Source organism: Camelina sativa, chromosome 1, assembly GCF_030686135.1.
Source record: "Camelina sativa cultivar CO46 ecotype springtype chromosome 1, ASM3068613v1".
In the NCBI taxonomy this organism is placed as follows: Eukaryota; Viridiplantae; Streptophyta; class Magnoliopsida; order Brassicales; family Brassicaceae; genus Camelina; species Camelina sativa.
This window is the reverse complement of record NC_141880.1, coordinates 8,421,565-8,440,966: the sequence shown is the minus strand read 5'-3', so window position 1 is coordinate 8,440,966 and position 19,402 is coordinate 8,421,565. Positions and strand designations below refer to the sequence as shown.

The 19,402-nt window shown below is 35.5% G+C and overlaps 5 protein-coding genes across 7 annotated transcripts; 4 read left to right on the top strand and 1 right to left on the bottom strand.

The window, feature by feature from the left end:
- Nucleotides 1-5,298: 5,298 nt before the first annotated feature.
- Nucleotides 5,299-9,030, top strand: LOC104784471 (homeobox protein HAT3.1). 2 transcript variants are annotated; one of them, XM_010509494.2, is made up of 9 exons: nucleotides 5,299-5,435; nucleotides 5,804-6,542; nucleotides 6,670-6,835; nucleotides 6,944-7,067; nucleotides 7,148-7,260; nucleotides 7,336-7,899; nucleotides 8,002-8,283; nucleotides 8,381-8,470; nucleotides 8,570-9,030. In XM_010509494.2, the coding sequence occupies exons 2-9, from the start codon at nucleotides 5,908-5,910 to the stop codon at nucleotides 8,795-8,797; spliced, it is 2,202 nt and encodes a 733-aa protein (XP_010507796.2). In that variant the 5' UTR covers nucleotides 5,299-5,435; nucleotides 5,804-5,907; the 3' UTR covers nucleotides 8,798-9,030. The 2 variants fall into 2 exon arrangements, with proteins under 2 accessions (XP_010507796.2, XP_087310651.1); XM_087454525.1 differs by lacking the exon at nucleotides 5,299-5,435 and having other exon boundaries at nucleotides 5,452-6,542.
- A 112-nt stretch (nucleotides 9,031-9,142) lies between these two features.
- On the top strand, nucleotides 9,143-9,813 carry LOC104784470 (LYR motif-containing protein At3g19508). Its single transcript, XM_010509493.3, has 2 exons — nucleotides 9,143-9,398; nucleotides 9,491-9,813. Exons 1-2 carry the CDS (start codon nucleotides 9,207-9,209, stop codon nucleotides 9,542-9,544), a joined length of 246 nt encoding a protein of 81 aa, XP_010507795.1. The 5' UTR covers nucleotides 9,143-9,206; the 3' UTR covers nucleotides 9,545-9,813.
- Nucleotides 9,814-10,765: 952 nt separating this feature from the next.
- On the top strand, nucleotides 10,766-13,048 carry LOC104784461 (transcription factor bHLH113-like). Its single transcript, XM_010509488.3, has 5 exons — nucleotides 10,766-11,485; nucleotides 11,634-11,738; nucleotides 11,857-11,922; nucleotides 12,416-12,520; nucleotides 12,604-13,048. Exons 1-5 carry the CDS (start codon nucleotides 11,120-11,122, stop codon nucleotides 12,796-12,798), a joined length of 837 nt encoding a protein of 278 aa, XP_010507790.2. The 5' UTR covers nucleotides 10,766-11,119; the 3' UTR covers nucleotides 12,799-13,048.
- Nucleotides 13,049-13,271: 223 nt separating this feature from the next.
- Nucleotides 13,272-17,149, top strand: LOC104784445 (sodium/proton antiporter 1). The gene is made up of 10 exons (XM_010509472.3): nucleotides 13,272-13,878; nucleotides 14,056-14,232; nucleotides 14,339-14,467; nucleotides 14,560-14,736; nucleotides 14,842-14,948; nucleotides 15,176-15,296; nucleotides 15,852-15,913; nucleotides 16,030-16,332; nucleotides 16,423-16,717; nucleotides 16,824-17,149. Exons 1-10 carry the CDS (start codon nucleotides 13,639-13,641, stop codon nucleotides 16,941-16,943), a joined length of 1,731 nt encoding a protein of 576 aa, XP_010507774.2. The 5' UTR covers nucleotides 13,272-13,638; the 3' UTR covers nucleotides 16,944-17,149.
- Nucleotides 17,039-19,338, bottom strand: LOC104784453 (D-3-phosphoglycerate dehydrogenase 3, chloroplastic). Of its 2 annotated transcripts, none has more exons than XR_015559807.1 (4): nucleotides 18,671-19,323; nucleotides 18,095-18,582; nucleotides 17,920-18,011; nucleotides 17,039-17,842 (listed from the first exon to the last, which is right to left on the bottom strand). XR_015559807.1 is itself a non-coding variant. In XM_087454548.1 (4 exons), exons 1-4 carry the CDS (start codon nucleotides 19,173-19,175, stop codon nucleotides 17,171-17,173), a joined length of 1,761 nt encoding a protein of 586 aa, XP_087310674.1. In that variant the 5' UTR covers nucleotides 19,176-19,338; the 3' UTR covers nucleotides 17,039-17,170. The 2 variants fall into 2 exon arrangements, 1 of the variants encoding a protein (XP_087310674.1); XM_087454548.1 differs by having other exon boundaries at nucleotides 17,920-18,015; nucleotides 18,671-19,338.
- Nucleotides 19,339-19,402: the final 64 nt, after the last annotated feature.

Here is a 19,402-nt window from a genome sequence, read left to right as displayed (position 1 = left end):
GCTTCAACATCCGTTGAAACCATGAGTGTTCATTATACTCTATACTTGATTAATTCATATGTGAATATTAATGATTTCATCTCCCCACGAACAAAATAATTAACAAAAACATTTCCTAAAAGGTTACGTAGCAATTAATTTCGAACTTAAATGTCTCTATCTCATATCATACCATGTGATGAGAACTTTTTAGTCTTTAAGGATTTGATCAACTATTTCTTTTCTGAGTCATAATCAACTAGTTTATTTATTGATTAATGATTTGATTCTGATAGTTATACTTAAAACGGTTAATTATACCGATATATGTTTATAATTATGACTCCGAGGCATGCAACCACACTAGCACTGTAACTCTGTAAGAGTGTAAGCACCCGAGCTTCTGAATCGATCATATGTTTAAATGAGGACCATAGTGTCCATCTTGGATACTACTTGTGAAGAATATATATATATATATATATATATATATATATATTCGTATTCATAAAGTAAAACCATAATCTAGATTCTAGACTCTAGAGATTAATTGATTGAAGCTCGATGTTGAATGATTTAAAAAGTCTAGTGATGCCGTAAACTAATTATGCTCCTACTCAAGAATAAATAAGTAATCTGAAGATAGTTAATATAACTTAATATGATAATTAATAACGTTCGAAGCGTGAGAAATATAGAAGGACAAGCTGCACGTGAATGTCTTTGAAATTCGTTTCGAATGGTCAAAAGAACAAAGAAGAGAGAAGAAAAAAAAAACGCATACGCGTTAACTTTTTCAGGGTGTGATAGTGGTTACAGCTAAGGTAGGACTTATTTTATTTCTAGGTCGATGGAAAAAGAAAAACTTAAAATTGTCTTTGTACAATTAAAAAGAATGACTCATTTGTGTACTAAAGAAAATTCGATGGTAGGGACCATGTGTATCTCTGTAATATTGGTCGTTCTATAAAAGACGAAGTGGTTAGTCTTTGTAATTAACTAATTATATAGAAAACAATTATTTTTTGATTTTATTTTATTGATTCGTCTTATTGGTAGAATTCTATTAGCTATTTTTTTGAAAAAAGGTTGGATAGAAGAAGAAGAGTATGAAACCAAAGAATATTGGTCACCCAAACGGCCAGACATATTATAGTGGATTTAGACTATGATAGTGAACACAATAAGTCAGCAACTAAAACAAGTAGGCATCCAAACGATTACAAGTAGGTGTTCAAATGACTTTATCAGTATTTCTTATCCATAAAATGTTAAGATTTAACGATATATGTAATATATAGTAGTTGCACAAAATATAAATAATTTCCTCTACGCATATTAACGAACCATTAATTTTAAAATAGTTTACCCTAGAGAATTTAAGTAATCACCTAAATCTTCGTGAGATTTTTTTTTTTCCACTACATTTGGTTTTGATAATATGGAATTTTATACCGGAAAGGAGACTAGCTAAAGGCTTGTGAAAAAGCAGAGTTGTATTTGGGCTATAATTTATACCGGAAAGGAGACTAGTTGGAATTTTATACCATGCATAAATTTTTTGATTTATTTGCCTAATTTAGTCCACAACGTCCATATTTATCACACAGTAGTAGCCGTAAGCCTGTAACTCCTTTAGAGACAAAATAGCTAGTCAAAAATACTCAACTAAGTACTAACTACTAAGTGCATGCATGCAAATGTTATTTGCTATTATTAGTAGGATGTCGGCCCGTACGTTACCGTAGAGGAAACTGAAAACTTGAAATGATTAACATTATTAATTTCACATTTCGAGTGAATTTTTTTTGATAATTTTTTAATTGTATTATATAAAAGTCATAAATAATGACTAAAATGAATTAACCAAATTAGTTAAATAAAATATTTGTTATATATATATATATAAATGAAAAATCGATTCAGTGACAATAAGAGAATAATGTTAAAGATATATAAATCTAGGTTTACCGAATCATATTCAGATAATCAATTTTGAAAGATATTCACATAGAATAAAATTTAAATTATTATTCTATCAAAATTTATAAAAAATAATAAGAGAATCATGGAGAAAGAGGTCATAGCTGCAACTGCAACCAACCAAATTGACTAAAAAGATAAATCTATGAAAAATTAGAAATCACAATTAATTACCTAAATTAATACTTGAAAGAGATGATCAATACAGTTAGATGGAAAACGACATCAAACAAAAGTTAGATGAATGAATCAATAATTAAAACAATCTAATTTTTTTAACAAGATGAGTGAATTAATGTTGATTAATAAATTAAAAGAAAATAATACCCAGAATTTTCAAATTTGGAGGTATTAAACAATAGTCAAATAACAAAAACTCTTTTCAAGGTCTATATATATATATATATATATATATATATATATATATATATAAACAAAGAGGTGTGAAACAAAAATGTGCGAAAACTAACAAATGTGAACATTGAAAGCTGAGAGTACGACGAAGAAACACAATTGTTAGATCAAAATATTGCAACTTTTAAGATCATTAACAAATCTAAACAGTTAGATGAGATAATAAAAATAATCTCATCAGTTATATTTAAATTGACCCCTAAAAGTGAGTTTGCTATAATATATCTTATTATATAAAGTATGGTTTCAAAAGTTACTAACTCACCAGATCGTGCCACATGTCAATTTTAAAAATTACTAACTTATAAGATCGTGACAAGTGTCAATTTAATACAAATTTCTAATAAAAAAAAGAATCTCTAAAAAAAATTAGCTATTAACATGATCATGACACATGTCACGTATATTGATGAGATATTGACACATGTCAAAAAATAACATTAAATCTAAATCTACATAAAATTTACATGTTTATATCTTCAAAAATTCCTAAATCAAAAAGGAAAATTAACAAAAATAATCTATTTTCTATTGTACGCTAATTATATTATATATTTTTTCTCAATTAGATTTTGACATGTATAAACAAAAAATAATAATACATTAAGCATTAAACATGTATATTATTATTAATCAATAAATAGTGAATGACAAATTTAAAAAGAATAACATAAGTTATGTCAAAAGAATTCTTATTTTTGAAACGTAATAGGACAGCTATTTAAGAAAATAACATTATATCTAGATAAAAATTATGTTTGTGAAGTAATCTTAGTGCAATGGTCATTAGTAACTCCAATTGTATAATGCACCATAACACGGGGGATCGAGTCCCGCTATCTATGAATGTAGGGATTTGGCTAATGAACCGGCCTGTTGTGGCTCAAATGTTGACCAAAAAAAATATTATTTGTTAATATCAAAAGTTTTGATTTTTGATTTTTATTTCCGATATAATTTTGCCGATCTATTGTGTGGTCTTTGATTCGTGAGGGTTCTTCAATGGAAGTTATCAGATGCAATGAAATGGAATCGAAGTATATAAATCCCGCTAATTTAATCGATGATGGAGACACTGATGGAGGTTCCAAAAGTGATTTTACAATTAGTAGCATTATAAGTTTGGAAGATTAGTCGGTAATTGATGTTTCTGGTCAAAATCTATGAGTTTTCTCTTCTGAATAATGTGATGATTCTGGTAATAAAACAAGAGCTGCTTGATCGAGTAATTGAGAAGCGATTTTCAAATTTGGAAAGTTGGAATAGTAAACCGTTTTAAAATTGGTTTCAAACCGGATTTATGTGGTTTTCTATCGGATTTGGTTCGTAAACCATTTAAACCCAGGTATATGGAGAAATATATGAGAACTTTTGATTCAGATAGAAATAAATTTAGAATTTACGATTCGAGAATATTCGAGACGAGTCATAGTTTTAAATAGTTTTGGTATAATGCGATACACTTCTGAGGAGTAAATAGGTCGTCGATCCTTAACTTGATTATAACATATGTCAAGTTTTGGATTGTTTATAAAGTGTCTACTTTTTTATTTGAATTATTTAAGACTTATATATACTATCGTGATTATAATTTTCAAATTTTTATTTTTATTATGTTATATTAACTTTTTCTCAGTTTCTCAACTTTTATTAGGTTGGTTATAAATTCATTGTAATAGAGTAGATAACTTTCACCAGTTGTTCATACAAAATATATTTAGAGTAAAAAAAATTCATGGTTAAAAAAATTATGTCACAAAATAATTTTAGTAATTTAAAGAACTATAATTATGCCAAAATGAAAGTACAGAAATATAAAATTTGTTTAATTTGATCATAATATATTGTATAGGTGGTGACAAAGAATATACTTTAACAATAAAATAATTTTGTAAGATCATAATTTTAATGATACAAGATAAAGTAAAATTGTACATGCTTACTAATTAGATGTTGCTTTGATGAACTCTTTTCATGTAAAATATTTTGTGAATAAGTTGTGTAACGTTTTAAATTTTTTGACAATAATAATACTCATAATGATGAGTATTTGTTTTGGTGGGATATAATTTAGCTTTAAATTATTGTAATAATTGTTATAATATATTAAAAATATATAAATATAAATAAGTGTACGAAGGTAAATACAAATATGATTTTTTTCTAACTAAAATTAGTTATATATTTAATTCAGGAAATATTTTTTTTCAATATTTTTTAAATTTGTTTAATATTTAGGATTTATTTTTTCAACAAAATTTTAAACCCGTACATTGTGCGGGCCTTTATCTAGTAAACATATAAATCTATGATTTTATTTATTAACTTGTAAGTATAAAAAATACTCATAAAACAATAAATTTGAAATTTGTTTTTGTATTCCATAAAAGTTTATATATAATAAACAAAGAGGTGTCAAATATAAAGATGTAAAACATAGAAGGGTAAAAAAATGTGAAAAACTAATAGGTGCAATTTTTGACATTTGTTTTTTATGTTATAAGTGCCTAGGGGATTTAAGTGGAGATGAATTCCAGATGGTGAAGACGTTCTTGACAAGTTTGAGTACATTTGGAGTGGAAGCACCTCAAGAAAGGATACAAGAACTTGTAGAAATTGTTGAAGATCATGTAGGTGGAAAACGCCCTGGAAATGGAGTGGGTAAGGTGGATGTAAAGAAGGCTCGTACAGAGTGATGGTGTTTTTTTTTTTTTTGTCTATAGATTCTCGCAGTTTTATAACCGGTTCTTGTATTTCGTCTTTTTTTTCAAAATCAAGAAATGAATACGAGTTGGTTTTACTACTGCCGATTCCGATTCCATAAAGAAATGAATTGTAAATTCTACCACGGGATTGGTATGAATGGGCCTCATAAGAAGACCCATTAAGAATATAATGCATAAGGAGGCCCAAATAACACGTATCTCTGTCCGTTCCCTTCATCTGAGAGAGAGGCTCTCTTCTTCTTCTTCTTCATCTTCTTCTCAATTCACACCCATCGAGTTTCTTTCTTCTCGAAAAATCTCGCGGGACATTTCACGGGCGGGCGAGGGAAAAAGGTAAAATTTTGGCGGAGAGAGAGATCGAAGAACCTGACATTTTTCTAGTTTCTGGGGTTGTTTTCTTTTATGTCGTAGAAAATTTCAATACTCAGCTTAGCAGTTAGCAATAGGGTTCTTTGGAATCAAATACCCAAATCTAACCTCGTTTTAGCTAAGATTAGTTTATCAAGGGGTCGATCTGTTTTTCTCTCTTATGTCTTGGTTTAAGATCTCTGTCAATCACCCCTGAGTAGTAGCTTTAAATGAAATAGGAAACAACACGAAGCAATCGCGGGACACGTTTACAAAAGCTGCCATTTTTCTTTTGTGGGTAATTTCTTCTTGCGATTCTGATCTAATATACGTGTTTCGCTTCTCTGTTTCAGTATAGGAATCTACATGTGTATTTAAAACAGTCCTTGTTGATTTAGAAACGCCCTGATTGCTTTATCTTCGAGGAAAGGTGAATAAACTTAGGTGGTTGTAGAAAATGAATGGAGCAGCAGCTTTTAAACGGGTAACTAGGAGTAGTACATCTGGTTTGAAGCAGATAAATGTAGATAGCGGTGATGAGGTTAATAATCCAACTGTTGACAATGTATCTGAACAAGGCAATGCCTCTGTACCTCTAAAACCATCAGAGGCAGGGAGTCAAATGCCAAATGATGCGAACGGAACTATTAGGGGAAATGGAAAGGGGAAGGAAGTACAGACACCAACCCCTCAAACCGGTAAGAAGAGATCTACTACCAAAACCAAGTTTTCGGGGTCGTATCGTGAGCTTGTCATCGGTCTTCCTTGCCGTGGACAATTTGAAATCCAGCGGTCTAGGTCATCTAAGAGTTCGAAGAGGTTAGGAGGAGGTGGTGAAAGGAATGTGGTTTTTTCAAGTCACAAGAGTGCTCAGAGATCTAAAGATGCTGCTGGATCATCTTCGGTTGCTGCTAATAATACACCTGTAGGTAGAAGACCAAGGAAAAGGAATAAGACTATGAAGAAAGGAGAAGTTAGAGAAGATGATGAGTACACAAGAAACAAAAAGAAACTTCGATACTTGCTAAAACGGATCAACTACGAGCAAAACCTTATTGATGCCTATTCTTTAGAAGGCTGGAGAGGTTCAAGGTCTGTCTCTTGATGACATTTTTTTTTTTTTTTTGCCTTATTCATGTGTTATGCTAGTGGCATGGGTATTGTCTGTGAGAATTCTTTGTGATTTCACTCAGTATTGTTGGTTATGTGTTCTTTGTAGTCTGGAAAAGCTAAGGCCGGAGAAAGAGCTTGAACGAGCCACAAAGGAAATTCTGCGATGTAAGGTTAAAATTAGAGATCTGTTTCAGCACCTGGACACACTCTGTGCTGAAGGAAGCCTTCCAGTGTCTTTATTTGATTCTGATGGAGCGATTTCAAGCGACGATGTAAGTGAAAACTATTCCGCAACTCAAGCTTTATTCCCATGTTTTTACATGATCTAAGCAGTTTGTGTCTGTTGAAGTATTGATGATACAAGCACTATTTAATCGCAGATCTTCTGTGCAAAATGTGCTTCAAAGGACTTGTCTGTTGATAATGATATCATACTATGTGATGGGTTTTGCGACCGTGGCTTTCACCAATACTGTCTTGAACCACCTTTGCGGAAAGATGATAGTAAATAATCTCTGGCCTAGTTTTTTAAAGTAGTTCTTTCTGGTGGTTTATAAATGACATGATGGTTTTATTATTTGTAGTTCCTCCGGATGATGAGAGTTGGCTATGCCCCGGATGTGATTGCAAAGATGACAGCTTGGACTTGCTTAATGTTTCTTTAGGGACAAAACTTTCGGTCAGCGACAGTTGGGAGGTATGTATGTCGATTTTTATTGTTAAAAGAGGAGAATATACATAACAAGACACCTGACTTGAGTTTTTTGTATAGAAAATATTTCCTGAGGCAGCAGCAGCGTTGGCTGGTGGAGATCAAAATCTGAATTGTGATCTTCCGTCAGATGATTCTGATGATGAAGAGTATGATCCAGATGGTTTGAATGATAATGAAAATGATGAAGATAACAGTGATGACAGTGACGAGTCTGAGAACAAAGATGGTAGTTCTGATGAATCTGATTTCACATCTGCATCTGACGAAATGATCGAGTCATTTAAAGAAGGGAAAGATATAATGGCGGATATAATGGCCCTTCCATCTGACGATTCTGAGGATGATGACTATGATCCTGAAGCTCCGACTCGTGATGAAGATGAAATACAAGAAAGTTCAAATTCTGATTGCACATCAGACTCTGAGGATATTGAAACTTCCTTCAAAGGAAATGAGTCTAATCAGGAAGATGAAGCTACACCACTTGAGTATCCTGGCAGAAAGAAATCTCAGCTCCCGTATGATGCCATTTCAGAGTCAGATGCTGTGCTTGATGATGGTCTTGCCGGTGTTCCCAGAAGGAGGAATGTTGAAAGGCTAGATTACAAAAAGTTGTATGATGTGAGTGTGTATTCTCTCATTTTCTTGATAATTTGAACTTCTATTTGGTTTTTGGAAAAAACCTCTGAATGATTTCTATCTTCTATTGCATGGTATGTGCAGGAGGAATATGAGAACGTTCCATCTTCCTCAAGTGATGATGATGATTATAAAACTACGATAATGGGAAAAGAAGATTCCGAGTCAGAAGATGAAGGTGACACTGTGCCTCTAAAACAATCTTCAAATGCAGAAGATCATACTTCTAAGAAACCTAGGCGAAAGTCGAAAAGGGCAGATAAAAAGGATACTTTAGAAGTGCCACAACAAGGTCCTGGAGAAAATGGTTGTTCTGGTGAAAAAAGCAGCTCTACAGCATATAAACAGACAGATCCCAAAACTCAGGTAATATATATATATATAACTGTCTTGATGCTTAAAGACGTCAATTTCAAATTATTATAAAAAAGCTATTGTGTTAAAGGATTCCTCTTTTATGCAGAGATTATACATATCGTTCCAAGAGAATCAATATCCAGACAAAGCAACGAAGGAGAGCTTAGCCAAAGAGCTACAAATGACAATTATGCAAGTAAGAAGTTTCTTCTAGTGAATTGTTTTTTTGCTTTCTCCCTTTTAGTCGACCTGTTTCATCTCTGTGCTAAGAGCTGGTTATTTATATCTTCTGTAGGTTAGTAATTGGTTTAAGCATAGGCGCTATGTAAAAAGCAAACCTGTAGTTTCAGAGGAAGCTGTCGAGAAGTCAAAAACAGGCAAGGAAGGTGAATGTGGGAGATCTGTTGCTGGAAGTAGCAAACAAACTACTATGGAAACCGAGTCAGCATCGGAATCAAACAATCCTGGATCACGGAAAAGGAGAAGGGAGTTTTTAGACTCAATCAAGACGGTTTATATCTAATGCAAGGACATACATGAACACATACTCCCAAAACCCCCAAGAATCCAAGATATGAAGACATAAAAGCATCGGGTTTGTTCAGTTTGTTAAAAACATTTTTTGGGGTTCTTAATACCTCGAATTTGAGGCAAAAGAAAGAAAGATTTCTTCAGAATGAGAGGGATAGGTTCATTTTTAACAGTTAAATAAGTTTCAAAGGACTTATGTTTATGATTATGAAAGGTTTTGTGTAATCGATAGAGGTGCTCTCGCTTAACCGGATTAAAACCATGAATTAAACCGGTCAGAAATTGCTATTATATTATTATTACATGAAGCCCATGAAAAGCCCATTAATGTTTATGACACAGTACTAGCTAGTAGTAGTCTAGTGTGGGTCTTGTTTACGTGTAGCAGAAGGTAGAGGAAAATGAAGAAGGTGCTGAGAGTATACGGCGGCGTTTTAAGGCTAGTGAGGCTTTTGCCGGCGGACACGAGGCCGTATTACGCTAAGTACGCCAGGGAGAACTTCGTTAATTACCGTGAAGTCGACCAAAGCGAAACATATCTGGACGAACTATTCCAACGAGCTTATAATCACTCACTTTGGGTACTCAAGAAGGTAACAGAGATTCTGGGTTTCTTTTGAAAACGTATACTATTCTAGTTTTAGGTACCCTTTGCGCTAATTATCCGTTTTCCAATCGTTTGCAGTATTCGATTGACGAATCCGCGGGGAAGAAGCTGAAGGAGATTTGTTTTGAATAATGACGCACACAATGTGTTCGACGTAATGTCCCTGAGAAGGCTTGGACGATTTGTTAAATGGTTACTATCAGTTTTTCTACATTTGAACTCAAGTCTTATCAATTCTCTAATAGCTATATCAAGAACGGAGGTTGGTCATGTGTCTTTTTCTTTCCGTTTTGTTGTCTTGACTTTTATGTGTGTTTGACTGCTTGAATTGGTCATTTGTCTTGTTTGAGTAGCTTCTTGTTTGTTTCCATGAACCTGAATAAAAATGTTTACATTCTTAAGAGTGTGAAAACATCCCAATCCTTAATCTTTTTATCTTTGGGTTATGAAAGAAACTCATCACACACATCAAAGGAGCTGTGGCAGTGTGAAGTAATAACGAGCAAAAGAGTAGGGATTGTTTGGGTACTACAAATATATACAGTAAGTGATGAATTGATGATATATATATAGGGACAAATCAATACCATAGTCTAATAACACCCTAAAAAGAGTTTTAGGTCCTTGTCGGAACTCTAAAAATCTTATATGAAACCAACCTAACCAAAAAACAAAGTCTTTTACGATTGTTTTTTTTGCTTCTGTGAGTTAAAAGAGCTAAAAAAAACAAAGTTGGATTGGTTCATTTTATGACAAAAACTTGACCTTTCCTCTTATGCGTTTGATTATTTAGTGGTTTTGCCAAGTCGTGGAGTTTCAGTTTTTTTATGTTCTTCCCTACCACACACGTGTTTGCAGTGTCTCTGCACGTGTCGAACCTGGTACATGTCAGTTAGTAAATTTTCTTCTTTGTTTAGTTTAAGTGTCTGTATGTTCATAAATTCATAACTAGTACTAATAATAAACATGATAATGGCAACTTTAAAAACATTGTATGGTTTTGTAATATGGTTTTATCGAATACTAATACTACTTAAATATGAATATGTGTGTGTGTGCGTGACATTTATTACTTGTTTTGTGTAAGTTCAAGAAAGAAGAAAACTCAGAAAAAAAGAAAGCAGCAGTTACTAAGAAAGAAAAAGGTGAGAAACGAAACATGAGAGAGAGCTTCGAGTAAATCAAAAACTACAGTTTTCTCGGGCCAGGTGGCTTTGACTCAATCTTCTCTTCAACTTTCTTTGATTCCCTTTCTACCCCTCTTTTTTACGACTATCAATCAACACTAATCATCACTCTTTAACTACTAAAATTGTTAATATTAACAAATCTAATCTAATCAGTGCTTTTTTTGTTCTGCATATCGACTAAAATGTTTACAGAGAAATATCCATACAAGTGTCATAAAACACAAAAAAACCACTGATTATAGATAGTATAATTTATCTGATTTCAGAAACAGTTACATATTTTTTTCCTTCATAGAATTTAGACAGGTGTTCTTTCAAAATACTCATAATTGTTTATTTATTTATTTACAAAAATACATCAGCCATGAGTGAAATTATATAACTTATAAAAGCCCAAAAAGGGTAAAGAGAGAAAACATTTCACCAAAACAATTCTTCTGTTTTCTTCTCACTTTCTCTTGTGTGTTCCTTCTTCTTCTTCTTCCACGAAAATCAAGAAAAAAAATAATAAGTCACGATGGGAGATAATACCGCAGAAGATCACGGCGACCTAGCTTTGGTGGAAGCTGAAGGAGTCACGAGCTTCTCCGAACTTCTTATGTTCTCGGATGGCGTTCTCAGCTCCTCCGACCACCAACGCGAGAGTAGTAGTGGCGGCGATGGTGGAGAAGACAGCTTAGGTTTTGTATTCTCTGGCAAAACTGGTTCAAGAATGCTCTGTTTTAGCGGAGGCTATCAAAACGACGACGCCTCGCTCTTCTTGGAACCTTCTTCACTTCCTTCCTCTGGAGTCTCTGTTCTTGACCCTTCATGCATTAAGAAAGATGATTGCAAGAACTTTAAAGACGCTTGCACGGTTGATAAATCTACTAAACCATCAAACGTAAGTCTCTCGTTTCTGTTTTTTTTTTTTGTTCTTCCATAGTTGCATTTTGCATGTAAAGAATTAAACATTTTGTTCTTCTAATTTTTATATTCTCTATAAAAAAAAGATTTAAGATGATTTGTTTGTTTTGTGTTGTGTTGTGAAGACGAAGAGAACCGGAACGGGTAATGAGCACGAACCGGATCAGAATCGCAAACCGGGTAAGAAATGCAAGCGAAATCAAGATAAATCATCACTTGGAACTGTAAAGGTGTGGCATTATAATTTAAAAAGACTTAACATTTTTTTAATTCTCTCAACCATAATATGTTTAAATAAACTTACTCATATTTTTTGTGTTTGTGTGTTGTTAATATATAAAAAAATAGGTCAGGAAAGAAAGGTTAGGGGAAAGAATCGCAGCGTTGCAGCAGTTGGTTTCTCCATACGGCAAGGTGATTCTTCTTGATGCTCTTCAATTATTTTGTGATATTCAAGCAAAGCAAGCAAGACCTCTAAATTTTCTTCTAATCATTAAAATTAAAAACCAAAGAAATGAAAATATTTTGTTTTTTTTATAATAGTATTGAGTATTATATTGATATTGAGTTTTCCAAAAGGGAAACTTAAGAAGTCGCGATTTGGGGTAGTGTAGCATAAAATTGGCATCCAATGTGAACTTCAAAAAAGACATCAAAGACTATGAAACTTGTTGATCAATGAATTATATTTAGTAGTATTATTATTTAACCATCATCATTACAAATTACATTAATGAAATGTGTACCTTTTTTTTTTGGGGAGGGGTGAGGTGAAGAAAGGGAATATAAACAACAACACTCTTACCAAAAAATATCCCATGAATGATACTATTTGCAATAGTTAACTTTGACTTTTCTGACTGATAAAGAATTAAATGGTCTTTAAAAAAAAAACTACTATTGACAGACAGATGCAGCTTCTGTGTTGCATGAAGCGATGGGTTACATCAAATTCTTACAAGATCAGATTCAAGTCCTTTGCTCTCCTTATCTTATCAACCACACTCTTCCAGTAAGTCTCATCTCTAATTTTTTATTTTTCAGTTCCCTAACACAAACAACTAATGAAAAATACTGACATGTCGGTGATGTCAGGACGGTGGAGTTGTCACCGGAGATGTTATGGCGGCGATGAAAGCAAAAGACTTGAGAAGCAGAGGATTATGTCTAGTACCTGTCTCATCCACCGTACACGTGGAAAATTCCAACGGCGCTGATTTCTGGTCACCTGCTACGATGGGTCACATTACTACTACGTCACCGTCGACACTGCATCATCAAGGATTTTAAGACTACTGTCATAGGCTGATTATATATATATATATATATTAGTAGCCTTTTTATGTTTTTTTTTTTAGGCTGAAGAAGTAACTTATTTAGTAAAAGTGCTTTACGAAGTTTTCACCCATTCTTGTTTTTTTTTGGGGGTTGTAAGGGTGGGGGCATAAAAAGGTTGAAACATCTTGTTCAAAACAAAACAAAAAAAAAAAGTTGAAAAATCTTTTGTGTTTGTATGAGAAATGAGATTAGATTGGTCCAAGTTTGTCTCAATGTTTCGTCGATGTCTTCTCGGTCACGTCTAACAGTGGAGCTGAGAGGCTAGGATTTATCTACTCACTCACCTAAATTGTAGCGATGCCACCAAACCACATTCCTAACGATAGTTAGACGTGCAAAACGTTTGTTTTTGTTTATCTTAGTAAACCAAATTAAACGCACTAACAATGATTTTTATCCCAATTATTACGTTACGTCCCAACTTCAAACAAAAATATGAAATAGACTGATTACTATTTATAGTATTGTTTGTGACAGTCTTGTCGATATGCCATCAATGAGATTCACATATCGCATGCTACTAATAGTTTATAACGTTTTTATTTTAAAACTGAATGTGTTACAAGTAACTTTACTTATTTACACGATTAGATTGCAAAAAACACAAAATTTAAGGATATATTTGCAAAATCACAAACTTTCAATTTGTGTCTCCGATAGTGTTTACTTCGCCGGACGGCAAGAGATAATATATTATCATCACTTTCTCTCTTTCTCTTCACATCTTCGTCTTCAGTCTTCAGTCTTCACTTCTTTATTCTCTCATTCGCTCTCTCTCTCTGGTGTTCGTCAATGGCGGTGTTTCCTATCGGCTCTCACTTCGCGCCGCCGCATCAGTTGACGAAGAGACACGCCATCGCGACTTCATCCCCTATCTCTCTCTCGACCCGATTGCCGCAGACTGTCTCCTTCTCGAAAGTATCAGGCTCGAGGCTTTCCAGACATAGCGTTCTCGTTAGAGCCGAGGACAAGATAAAGAGCTCTTCTTCTTCTTCTTCTCCTTCGCTCGATGAACCAATCGATGACGATGAGGTTCGAGTTCCCACGATGCTCTCTTTTACAAAATTCAATTTTTCCAAGTCAACGATTTTGAAATTGGATAAGTTTTCATTTCATATAGTGGTGTGATCGGTATAGCACTAAAATGGGTTTAGTTATCGATGGTCATTGCTAAAGTTATGAAAGTTTGTATCTTTATATGATCCACAGGATTTGATGGACTCATCAGGAACATGTGATCCTATATGCTCGGTTGATGAACCTAGTTCAAGTTACTTTGAGGCAAATTACCAACCAAAGACAGATATAATCAAAGCCCTTGCTGTTCTTGCAGCAGCTCTTACAGGAACAGCTGCCATTAATCATTCATGGGTTGCTGCTAATCAGGTTTGATTCTTTGTGTTTTTTTTTATAATGTTCTGTTGGTTTCAAACTCAAAATGTAGGATTAATGATAATAGTTGTTTTTATCTCTGGACAATGTCATGATACAGGATATTGCTATGGCATTGTTGTTCGTAATAGGATACGCTGGAATCATCTTCGAAGAGTCTTTAGCTTTTAATAAAAGTGGAATAGGACTGTTGATGGCTGTGAGTTTGTGGGTTGTGCGGAGCATTGGGGTAAGAATGACATCAATTTCTCTATCGAAGCCTTGATATATATATATGATTTATTTATTTTATTTGTGTATTGTGAATTTTTCTTGTGATAGGCTCCTTCAACTGAGATAGCTGTTTTAGATCTTCAACATGCAACAGCTGAAGTTAGTGAAATTGTATTTTTCTTGCTTGGTGCAATGACTATTGTGGAGATAGTTGATGCTCACCAAGGGTTTAAGTTGGTTACAGACAATATTACTACTCGGAAGCCTAAGACACTTTTATGGGTGGTATGTATATCTCTCTATCTTGGAAATTATTCGCTTCAGTTTACTCTTCTTCTTTTTATTCCTCTGGACATTCTCTTTACTCTTAGAGCTGACATGGTGTTGCAGGTCGGCTTCGTGACATTTTTCCTCAGTTCGATTCTAGACAATCTGACCTCTACCATTGTCATGGTTTCTTTATTGAGGAAACTGGTTCCTCAATCAGAATACCGCAAGTATGAAAACCTTTTCTTAGTGCTCCTATAAGTTAGTTTATTTGTTAAGCTGTTCACAGTGGAAAATATATTGACTCCTTAAAACTTAGATATAGACCTTAAAATTATCAAGGAATCGTATTGGCCATGCCATGATGTAGATTTTCGAGTTTGTTTTGCCGGTTACTGTAAACTTTATTTTGTTTTTAGTGTTATTATTAGTTGACACGCTCAGTAACCAATGGCAGACTTCTAGGAGCTGTTGTGGTAATAGCAGCAAATGCAGGAGGAGCATGGACTCCAATTGGTGATGTTACTACGACAATGTTATGGATTCATGGTCAGATATCCACCTTACCGACTATGCTGGTACTCCTTCTCTTCTTAGATAGTCAGTTAATGTTAACACAATACCTCATTTTCTTTCTTAAGTGCAAGTTACAGTAAGGAACATCGAATGTTTAGAATTAGGACTGTATAGTTCATGAGTTTAGATTTGGTTGTTTAGTAAGGAGCTTGATTCTGAAAGTGGCGGAGGTTACAGCTTATAACTAAAGTCCCTGCTGTTACGTTTTTGGGGCTGGTCTTAGGTTAACTCTGTATACCAAAGCTAAGAGGTAGAACCTGAAAATGGTCCTTTCTCTGGTGTTTCGGATGTTGGATATAGGAACTTCATGGAATCTGTATTTGTCTCGGAAAGAATAAGAAAGTAAAGTTTGGCATAAGCCCCAGTGGTTCTGTAGTTACTCTATATCTTAAAGCCTTTGTTGGAGCTTCTTATTGTGATCATGGTACAACAGCTGGTTTTGTTACTCCAACATGCTATTTGGAGTTTGAACTGTATAGACAAAAATGTTAAAGCATTCACCTATTTGGTCACTAATTTTGATATCTCTGATGGAGGTTTACATACTTTCCTTTCAGGACCTTTTTATACCTTCTGCCGTTTCTCTTGCTGTTCCACTAGCCCTCTTGTCCTTAACCAGGTTATAAGTTCTTCTTGCATTCTCAAACAGAACGAAAGACTATGTTGGCCTTCGGTTGTCACGTAAGTGTTTGCACTGCAGAGACTGATTTATGCAAGTTTATTTTTCTTCCTCAGTGAGGTAAATGGAAAGGAACAAGATTCTAAAGATGTACTGGCTTCTGAAAAGATGGCTCCAAGAGGAAAGCTAGTTTTTGGAGTTGGCCTTGGAGCATTGGTATTTGTTCCGGTCTTTAAGGCTCTTACTGGATTGCCTCCTTACATGGGTATCTTGTTGGGTCTTGGAGTTCTCTGGATTTTGACGGATGCTATTCATTACGGTGAATCAGAAAGACAAAAGCTCAAAGTACCTCAGGCCTTATCTCGAATTGACACACAAGGCGCTCTCTTTTTCCTGGGGATTCTTTTATCTGTTAGCAGGTATTTAATCAACTGATCATCTCCAATTTCTAATGTTCCATTACTCTCATTAATTCAAAATATTTTTTGATGTTCTTACTCATTTTTCAGCCTTGAGGCAGCTGGGATCCTCCGAGAGATTGCCAACTACCTTGATGCTAATATACCAAATGTTGAGCTAATCGCAAGTGCTATCGGTGTTGTATCAGCAATCATAGACAATGTCCCATTGGTTGCAGCGACAATGGGGATGTATGATCTCACATCATTCCCTCAAGATTCTGAATTTTGGCAGCTCATTGCATTCTGCGCCGGCACTGGTGGTTCCATGCTTGTCATCGGTTCTGCTGCTGGTGTAGCCTTCATGGGGATGGAGAAAGTTGATTTCTTTTGGTACTTCCGAAAGGTAAGATACATTCTTCTGGCTTCTCTAAGGTTTAACTACACAAACTGAAACTCAGTACTCTTGAGGCTCTGAGCAAGAAACTTAAGTTTTTGTTTTCTCCATGCAGGTTAGTGGTTTTGCTTTTGCTGGCTATGCTGCTGGTATTGCGGCTTACCTTGCAGTTCATAATCTCCATTTGTCGATCCCAACAACGGTGGCTCAGATCCCATTTCTCCCTGGTTCATAAGCTGCATCAATCTGTGTTTATCCTTTTGAGAAAACAGGACAAAGACAAATCTCTGGTTGGCTGCAATAGTAACATATTACTTCGTCGACATGCTCTTTGGAAAATAATCAACTATGTAATTTGTTACATATACACTCGATTGTATAATCATTATACAGAATGAATCATCCAATTTGATTATTACCCTTTTTGGGGTTTTATGTGCATCCATGTAAAGTATTATTAGCCTATAGTTTTAGAAAAACAAACTCTTCAATGGCAGAAATGTCTCCGATTTTCTTCAAAGTTTCTTTGGTTGGTTGTTCATCTACTCCTATTGCCATCACCGCTTGCTGCCCTGGAGCAATTCGACCAACACTCATGAAGCTCACATTCACGTTTTCATCTCCTAAGATGCTAGCAACTCTACCGATCATCCCAGGCTGATCAACTTGTCTGCACAGAATCACACTCCCTTCTAAACTCACATCCACACCAAATAACCCCACTTTAGTTAGACTTGGAACCCCTTGTTTCACTCTGCCTTCTACTTTGATCTCACCAGACTCTGATAACGCACTGGCGAATCTTGATTCGACGTTTGCGATCCGAACAGTTATGTATTCAATTGGATTCTCTGGTGAGCCGTCAAGAACCATACGTTCTTCTGAGATTTTGACTCCGCGTTGTTTAGCAACATAATCAGAGTTAACCAGGTTTATGAATACGCTGGAAATGGGTTCGATGAGTCCCTTTATGACCATGGCACGGAGAAGTCTAGTGTCGAGATCATCGGGAGCTCTTGAAGAAGCATAAGTCACTTTCACAGCATTCACACCGCTTCCACCAGTTACCAATTGTACAGCTAGCCTCCCAAGCTTCTCAGCGAGCACAACGTACGGTTTCAGCTCCCTCAACACCTGAAAACAGATAGCCAAAAGCTAGAATAATGAGACTTGATCCTGAATTAAGGACTCTGGTTAAAGTTTGAAATTACCTCTAGTGGAACCATTGGTGCATTGACCGCGGTAGCAGCAAGTTCTCCTCTCAAAGCCCCAATAACAGCTTCTGCGACTTCGATAGCCACTCCTTCCTAGGCGTCAGGTAAAGTTTTCAGCAAAGAAGAATAAAATGCAGTTAACGCAAAATCGTATATATAGGGTATGTAATACCTGAGCCTCCATGGTACTGGCACCAAGATGAGGCGTGGCAGTGACACTCTCATGTAACACCAACTTGTTATCCTTAACAGGTGGCTCAACTGTGAAAACATCAAGAGCTGCCTGAGCAACAATACCGGAATCAAGGGCTCTCAAAAGAGCTTCCTCGTCAATAACTCCACCACGAGCAACATTAACAATACGCACTCCTTTCTTCATTCTCGCAAACGTCTCATCATTCAGAAGCTTGGAAGTAGCAGCAGTGAGAGGCAAATGCAAAGAGATAAAGTCTGCAGTTGAAATAGCTACTTCAAAGCTAACTAACTCCACACCAATGGCACGTGCACGATCCGCTGGTGCGTAAGGATCATGTGTAATGACATGCATTCCAAGTCCCCTGGCTCGTCTAGCAACCTCTGATCCAACTTTACCAAAACCAAGAACAGCAAGAGTCTTCCCCACAAGTGAAACACCTATATACTTGTTTCTCGTCCACTTGCCTGCAAACAAAAACACTCACATCTCTAACATTTCACAATCGCAATCACTCAAATACAGAACATAAAAAACTCCAGAATTGAAACTAACCAGCTTTGATAGAAGCATCAGCTTGAGCAACATTCCTAGCCATGGCGGTTAAAAGAGCAATACCGTGTTCAGCAGCAGCGACGGTGTTAGCAGTGGGAGCATTGACAACCAAACAACCATACTCCGTGGCAGCAGCTAAATCAACATTATCAATCCCAACTCCAGCGCGTCCAACAACCTTAAGCCTCCCGCGAGAAGACTCAAACACATCTCTACCAACTTTAGTACCACTCCTCACGATAAGCGCATCGCATAGCGAGATCTTCGTGCAAATCTCCTCGAGACTCAGATCATAAGAGCAATCCACATTAGCGTACTTTTTAAGCAGATCAATCCCCGCTTGACCGAGCTTCTCCGTTACGAGAATCGTCGGCTTCCCTCCTCCACCTCCTCCGGTACAAGACGTAGTAACGAGGATGATCCGTCGCCTCTGACGAAAGGAGGGAGTAGTGACGAGCCTTGAGGAGAAGATCGATGATAGATTCAGAAGCGTCGTCGTCGCCATCGAGATGGCGGGAATCTATAGGGGAGAATGTAAGTAGAGGTGTATGTATCGTCGGGCAACAGAGCAGAGAGAGAGAGAGATATGGGCATCATCTTCAGGGGGTTGGCTTTTGTGGGGTTTAAGTGTGTTGTTGTGGATTCCCCCATATCCTCACTGCTTGGTTGATTTTTCAAACTTTATATAGAAGATTAAATAACTTTTTATAATAATCTTTTTTTATCTTTCCT

Coding starts and splice junctions, on each gene's coding strand:
- LOC104784471 (XM_010509494.2), top strand. CDS start 5,908: ATGAATGGAGCAGCAGCTTTTAAACGGGTAACTAGGAGTAGTACATCT. Junction 7,261..7,335: donor CGGTCAGCGACAGTTGGGAG/GTATGTATGTCG, acceptor TTTTTTGTATAG/AAAATATTTCCTGAGGCAGC. Junction 8,284..8,380: donor AGACAGATCCCAAAACTCAG/GTAATATATATA, acceptor TCTTTTATGCAG/AGATTATACATATCGTTCCA.
- LOC104784470 (XM_010509493.3), top strand. CDS start 9,207: ATGAAGAAGGTGCTGAGAGTATACGGCGGCGTTTTAAGGCTAGTGAGG. Junction 9,399..9,490: donor CACTTTGGGTACTCAAGAAG/GTAACAGAGATT, acceptor AATCGTTTGCAG/TATTCGATTGACGAATCCGC.
- LOC104784461 (XM_010509488.3), top strand. CDS start 11,120: ATGGGAGATAATACCGCAGAAGATCACGGCGACCTAGCTTTGGTGGAA. Junction 11,486..11,633: donor AATCTACTAAACCATCAAAC/GTAAGTCTCTCG, acceptor TGTGTTGTGAAG/ACGAAGAGAACCGGAACGGG. Junction 12,521..12,603: donor TTATCAACCACACTCTTCCA/GTAAGTCTCATC, acceptor CGGTGATGTCAG/GACGGTGGAGTTGTCACCGG.
- LOC104784445 (XM_010509472.3), top strand. CDS start 13,639: ATGGCGGTGTTTCCTATCGGCTCTCACTTCGCGCCGCCGCATCAGTTG. Junction 13,879..14,055: donor AACCAATCGATGACGATGAG/GTTCGAGTTCCC, acceptor TATGATCCACAG/GATTTGATGGACTCATCAGG. Junction 14,737..14,841: donor CTAAGACACTTTTATGGGTG/GTATGTATATCT, acceptor ATGGTGTTGCAG/GTCGGCTTCGTGACATTTTT.
- LOC104784453 (XM_087454548.1), bottom strand. CDS start 19,175: ATGGCGACGACGACGCTTCTGAATCTATCATCGATCTTCTCCTCAAGG. Junction 18,016..18,094: donor CCAGTACCATGGAGGCTCAG/GTATTACATACC, acceptor CCTGACGCCTAG/GAAGGAGTGGCTATCGAAGT. Junction 17,843..17,919: donor CACCAATGGTTCCACTAGAG/GTAATTTCAAAC, acceptor ATCTGTTTTCAG/GTGTTGAGGGAGCTGAAACC.